This window comes from Bremia lactucae, linkage group LG4, assembly GCF_004359215.1.
Source record: "Bremia lactucae strain SF5 linkage group LG4, whole genome shotgun sequence".
In the NCBI taxonomy this organism is placed as follows: domain Eukaryota; phylum Oomycota; class Peronosporomycetes; order Peronosporales; family Peronosporaceae; genus Bremia; species Bremia lactucae.
The window spans coordinates 485,005-491,222 of NC_090613.1; the positions used below are offsets into that span (position 1 = coordinate 485,005).

The window sequence follows — 6,218 nt, forward strand, 5'->3', positions numbered from 1 at the left end:
GCAGAACTCATGCGTCTCGCACGCTGGTTCTTGCCATCGCCCTTTGGGAAGGGAGTCCTCTTGCTGGGCATTTTTGCCCCAGCAGGGACCCTGGCATAGCAGCGAGCCATCATATGGCCGCGCTTGCCGCATTTAAAACAGACCACGTCTGCATTGCCCAACTCCATAGGAGTGGCATCTGTCCTCTCGGCCGACGGCTTATACCAAGCTGTCGCCGAGGCACTGTTGTAGGATTGCTCCTCAACTAAGGCAATTTGGATTGCCTCTTCCATCGTCGACGGCACCTTTCTGAAAAGGGCCTGTCGCGATGGGCCATGCCGTAGTCCGTTCATAAACGTGGGCACCTTAATGTGCTCCGGAATCGGACCTACGGTTATGGATGCGGACAGCGAGCGCATCTCTTGCACATACTCTTGCAGAGATCGCTTCGCCTGTCGCGCCCCAAAGAAGCGCGCCTGAAGCAACACTTCGTTGTTCGGCGGCTGGTACATGGCGCGAATCTTATCCTTAAAGATCGCCCATGAGGGGAACGCTTTTCTGTCCGCCATAAGCGCCGAGTAAGCCCACTCTGAGGCCTTACCGCGCAGATGCGACATAGCGTACGACACCATCCGGCTGTCGTCCTCGATGAGCTGGGCGACACCACATTGCTCCACGGCTAAAAGCCAGTGGACAATCGTGTGCGCCGCAGTTCCATCGAACTTGGGCGGGTCCATCCGAATGGGCCTCGGCTGATGCGGCCGGGCAGAGAGCATCTCAACAGTCCTGTTGAGAGCCTCGCTCCGAGCCTGCTCATGCCTCAGCTCATCCTGAGTCTGAGTGACGGACTCCGCCGCAGCATGGCTCTGTGCCTCGGACGCGGCCCTCCGCTGTCCGAGCACAAATGCCTCAAACTGCTCCAACTGAGCAACATGTTGCTCAGGAGGACTACCCAGGAGCCTGGCCAGGGCTTGTTCACCAAGTCCCTGCGCCATTAGCCCTGCCACCTCCCGATGATGTTCGGAGAGGTGGGGAAAATGAGCCCAATCAATGTTGAGGCTCATCCTCACGTACACACGCAGAGATGCGGGTCGTGGGAAGGATTTCAAGTGCAACCAAGTGTAGACGGGCACGTCGTAATGCGGCCACGCTCTACTTAAGCACACACCCTAGCACAGCGAGGAAGCGGTTTACACCTGCTTCTCTAGCGTGCAGTGAGGTAGTTGTGGTGGGCGCGCAAGCGACCTCACCCAACTCACTAAGAACTCTGGTGAAGTGACGTCACGGGAGCGGTAATCCGTCTCCTCGTGCGCACTTACCAAGTAGGTAGTAATTTTTAGACTAATTTATATATAATAGAATTAAATACAAATACCTATTACTACCAATTAAAATGATATCTCTATAGATATCATTTAATATGTATTACGAGCGTATCTTTATAGATACCTCGCGTAACTGATGACGCTAGCCGTCATCATGGATGACGCTGGGCGTCATCCCTCCTAATGTGAATGCACCCATGTGCATCACATACACAAGGGTTGGTCACAAATGTGCACCACACCCGAGTGTTGGGTCTAATTACTATTATTTAGTAATTGACCATCCCCTTAAGTACCAAATGTACTTAATGGGGACTGTGTAACATCAGGGCAACTTTAGCCCGTTACAACATCTACTCCATCTTATAATCTTCCTTTCGGCTTATCTTAAAATCTTTTCATTTCAAGCTCAATAAAACAAGTTTAGATGAATATGTCGATACCGCGTTGATGCTACCACTTCGGTGACAAGCGTTGCGGCTCTGAAAGCTGCCTCATTAGCAGTCTCCAGTGTCTACACATCAAACCTCGAGGCTACAAAAGGGTGGCTCTCTACCTTTTGTTTGATCGTGACGAATAGCTATCGTATCTGTCAGATTGGGTTTCTTTATCCGTTTAAGCGTCTTTATTGTGCACCTGGAACAAACAAATGATCGAGCGTTCTGAAAAAGCGCTAATGGCAACCACAACCAACACATTACAGCCGGTAAAAGAGAGCGAGCAGAAATACAGTATAAGGTATATTTGTTGTCGTAAAACAGTCAACAAGAGTTAAAAATATGTCCTCTCCTCTCGTTCGCAAAGCTTCAAAGAAGAAAAGAAAGACACTTCTTCTTCTTCCCCAATCGTCTCGTCGGCTGCCTCAGACCGCCACATTGTTGATGCAGTAGACTACCCCCCCTTCTCTTTAAAAAAACCAGTGACGACGTCGTTGATCGCCAACACCATCTTCACAGGCTCTTTTAACATAAGCGCGTGTGACGATGACGAACCGACTTTGTCAGCAACTTTTATTACGTAAAACCTTTTAGATATGGGTAGTGACAAATTACTAAGATAACTTATTTCAAACAAAGAATTTGCTGTCGACACGTGACGTCTCTCCTTTGTCACAATGTAAAGGCTCGATACCATATCCGGTACGGGAGTCTCACGATATGCCTTGCAAAGCGGCATTGCTATATTCATGGATAAAAGAACAGATGGAGAAGCTTGTCGCTATGCCGTCAGATGAACAAGCTTTTTCCCTCCGTTGACACCAATTTCAACAAATTTAGCAATGGTATTGTTTAATCTTCCCTCTCCGGTACATCTCGGCATTTTCATGATCCGCTTTACAGCATTTGTTGGCATCGCAGCGCTCGCGTCCGCCTCCCTTACCTCTGGTGAACTTGCAAAATCAAAAGAACTCCCATGGGACGGTCGCTTCAACGATATAAAAGTGAAGGATATTGGGACGAAGTACCTGACCCACATCTTGGACATGCGCAATAATTCAGCTGATGCTGGCGCCAAGAATTACGTAAAGATTAATCAGAAAGGTCGAACGCTTGCCTACAATGAAGACAAGGGCGTCGCATACATTAAAGTGGACAATTCCTCTGTGTTTAAAGCTCAGCATAACTTTCGTCGCTCCGAGCTGGTGCAGTTCGTCAAGACGAACCCCAAGGGCAAGACCTTTTTCCGCGCAAGCTTTATAAAACAAGAGCCGTTCCTGAATGAGCACGTCTGGCAAATTTTCTTTGCCGAGTCACAAATGTTCCAGGTTCGTGTGGACGCGAAAGCAAAGCCCCCTACGTTGATATTTCTATGCAATGGCGAATGGGATCCAAAGTGGCAGGCGGAGTTTAAATACAATACGTGGTACAACTTTGGCGTTGCCATTTCCAAGGATCCCAAAGGGGATGGCGCTGTGGTGGAGTTCTACACGAGTATGGGAGACAAGGACCTCAAACTAGAGAAAACCTTTACTGTTGTGACAAAATTTGCCTTGTTCGAAGAGTTGCATATTGGCCTTTTGACTCTCAGTGATTCTGAAAAGGTGGCTCCAGTCATGAATGAAAACGGGGACTTTATAGGCTTCAACGGCGTGACCGTGAAGGATCACGTTTCGACTTCTGCTGCTGGAGTCACGGTGGGATTTTAATTCCACTCAGAAATCGGCACACCGCCGATCACCAGGATGAGACTCCTCGCTCCGTGTCTTGATGTCCTTCTTACTACATCTTAGGAAGCTGATTCTTCTTACCTTTTTCTCGCAGTCTCATTTTCATTCATATAAATAAAATCGTCTTGTGTGCCAATGATTACAACTTTCATTTTGATAAACAATGAAGACCATTTTACAAATATTACAAAAAGTTGCGTACATTTAAACGTAACGATTTGCTAATTGAAAACTAAAACTTAACACATGCATTAAAAGCTTTTCATTAACCTGAAAAACGATTGAAAATGTTGCGCTCGCGTTTGGTGTCTGTTGCAACTCGAACGTCGCACCGAATTCCGACGGCTATGGCATCGTATTCAGTGATTCCGGTGGCTGGTTTCCCCCAGCGTCGTGTAATGTATGACACGCATGTGCCCACGACGCCGCTCCAAAAGATCGTCCTCTCCGTCTCGTCGGCGCTAACGGTTTTTGCAAACCCCAAGCGTGGTGACATGCTAGCCATACTGGGCGAAGTTACTGGTAACGATGCTCTGTGTGGCATCCACGCACGCATGTGCGCTGATCCAGTAGGAGCACAAATCTTGGCGGAGAAGCCTGTGATTCGAAACACTACAATTGATATGGAACTTTTGCGTTCGCTACCTAAAACCTCGTTTGGCTACCACTACGCCACATTCATGGACTCACACGGCTTTAATGCCGACGGCCGATCCGTTGTGCGATTCGTGGATGATCCCGAACTCGCATACGTCATGCAGCGGCACCGCGAATTGCATGACTTTTGGCATACGCTATTTAATTTGCCACCCACCGTGCTGGGCGAGATTGCTCTTAAATACGTGGAATTGATGCACTCGAGACTGCCTGTGAGTGCATTAAGTGCTTTCGTTGGTCCGCTGCGGCTTTCCAATGAAGAGCGCTGTATCCTTATGAAGATTTATGTGCCGTGGGCAAAGCGCGCGTCCAAGAAGGCGCATTCGCTTCATTGTGTCATGTATGAAAATGAGTTTAAAACACCGATTGACGACCTGCGTCAGCGTTTGAATATTGAAGTAGCTCCTTCGATTAACACGGCTGTTTAATGTACATTGTATAAAACAACCCTTATAATTACGATTTTGCCGACGTATCTGATTTGTTACATCCAAAGAGATCAAACTCTGCGTCACAGTCACGAGGGTTTTGCTCCATAGAATACCTCTCTTCAATGCCATAAGGAATTTGAAGAGGTGCTAATGGAGCGTCTTGTACCAACTTATTGTTTGCTAAAGAAGCAGGATCGGTGGGGGTGGATGTGGCACCATTAGCTTCGCTCGGTGCTGACGGCAACTTGGTGTACCCATAACTAGATTGCAAGTGTTCCGAGGCGTCTAAAGTACTCAAACTAAGTACCCCAACTGAGGTTGGAGTCCTCTCTGATATGAATGGATTATTTGTAACTTCACACTCAAAATCGTACGAGTAATTCATGTCGATCATTGGCTTTATCGAAGACTTCGCCACAGTCGTCATATCCATGGATTTCTGCTTTCTTGAAACTGTTTCTGCTAGTGGAAACAGCTCTCGATCTTTGCTCAACCCGTTGTTCGTACTTTGGTCTTCATCATTTGCCGTATCGGCTCTCAAATTATTGCTTCTACGACATGGTGCATATTCGCGCCGTGCAGCTAGCTGAGCCGTCGATCTGAATGCAGCATACTTTGGAATCGAGTCCATCTCTAGACACTCATAATCTCCAATATCCAGAGGACTACCTATATTTTCCGAGAGATGTTTATTCAAAAGTGGAAGTTCTGGCATAGCACCAGAAATCTCACGTATCCCATCAGGTAACTTTTGTACCCTACTATGCGTGATAATGTTTGCAGCAAACGGATCAGCCAATGGCCGATACGAGTCGGCAAATGGATTCATGGCGTCGTTATCCGTCTCCTTGACTACCACCGACTGAGTAAGATCGTTAGTACCAAATATTTTCGAGAAAGCTCCACCAATTTCTGATCCAAGAGCTGTTAATTCAAAGCTAATATCAGTGGCCGTTGTCGACGGTTTATGAACCATTAGTTGCTGATCTTTTGACGTCGATGTAACATCTCTTCTTACAGGTGCATTCTTTAACGTCACAGTTGCGGACAGAATCTGTAAATATGCACTTAATGCGTCCCCACAGCCTTCTGCAACTACTTTTCCCATCACGGCATACTCTGCCAGCAAAGAATTCGCCAAAAGCACGAGCTCACTAATCTGATTCAATCGCTTCTCCATTTTGCTATTCCAGTCGCCCATTCCAACGACCCACCGACCAGCGTCCGCGACATAAGCGACACTTGACCTAAGTTGAAGTAGTTAATAATCATTAATAAAAAAACATTTTTTTCTCGCAATACACTACTTACTCTAACTCGTCTCGAATCTCGTCTCGGTACTCGTAGCAGCGCTGGAAGAGCAACGTCGCAGTGTCCGTGACACCTAACAAAGAGATCGAAAGTCAGACAATACATACGTGAATTTTTATAAATAGCAACACACATGTTGGTAAATTTGGTCTCATGCGCTGAAAGAATTTGTCGAAATAAATGACCTGTTCAAGAGAGCTATTTATAAGAAATGGTCTTCATTGAAAGCACTTGCAGCGTACTTGCCTTCTTCATAAATGTGGCAAGATGTTCTTCAATACGAGCGATGGCCGTCATCGACTTGCCGATGCTTGAGATGGACTGGCCTGCGCTGAAGATTGACGTCAT

At 47.0% G+C, this 6,218-nt stretch overlaps 4 protein-coding genes across 4 annotated transcripts; 2 read left to right on the top strand and 2 right to left on the bottom strand.

Annotated features, from left to right (window-relative positions):
* Positions 1 to 2,195: 2,195 nt before the first annotated feature.
* On the bottom strand, positions 2,196 to 2,480 carry CCR75_006307 (uncharacterized protein; the record flags this gene model as incomplete). The annotated part of the gene is made up of 1 exon (XM_067964377.1): positions 2,196 to 2,480. The coding sequence occupies one exon, from the start codon at positions 2,478 to 2,480 to the stop codon at positions 2,196 to 2,198; it is 285 nt and encodes a 94-aa protein (XP_067819884.1).
* A 103-nt stretch (positions 2,481 to 2,583) lies between these two features.
* CCR75_006306 (uncharacterized protein) lies at positions 2,584 to 3,450 on the top strand (the record flags this gene model as incomplete). Its single annotated transcript, XM_067964376.1, has 1 exon — positions 2,584 to 3,450. The coding sequence occupies one exon, from the start codon at positions 2,584 to 2,586 to the stop codon at positions 3,448 to 3,450; it is 867 nt and encodes a 288-aa protein (XP_067819883.1).
* Positions 3,451 to 3,758: 308 nt separating this feature from the next.
* Positions 3,759 to 4,556, top strand: CCR75_006305 (uncharacterized protein; the record flags this gene model as incomplete). Its single annotated transcript, XM_067964375.1, has 1 exon — positions 3,759 to 4,556. The coding sequence occupies one exon, from the start codon at positions 3,759 to 3,761 to the stop codon at positions 4,554 to 4,556; it is 798 nt and encodes a 265-aa protein (XP_067819886.1).
* Positions 4,557 to 4,584: 28 nt separating this feature from the next.
* Positions 4,585 to 6,218, bottom strand: CCR75_006304 (uncharacterized protein; the record flags this gene model as incomplete). Its single annotated transcript, XM_067964374.1, has 3 exons — positions 4,585 to 5,806; positions 5,871 to 5,943; positions 6,113 to 6,218. 3 exons carry the CDS (start codon positions 6,216 to 6,218, stop codon positions 4,585 to 4,587), a joined length of 1,401 nt encoding a protein of 466 aa, XP_067819885.1.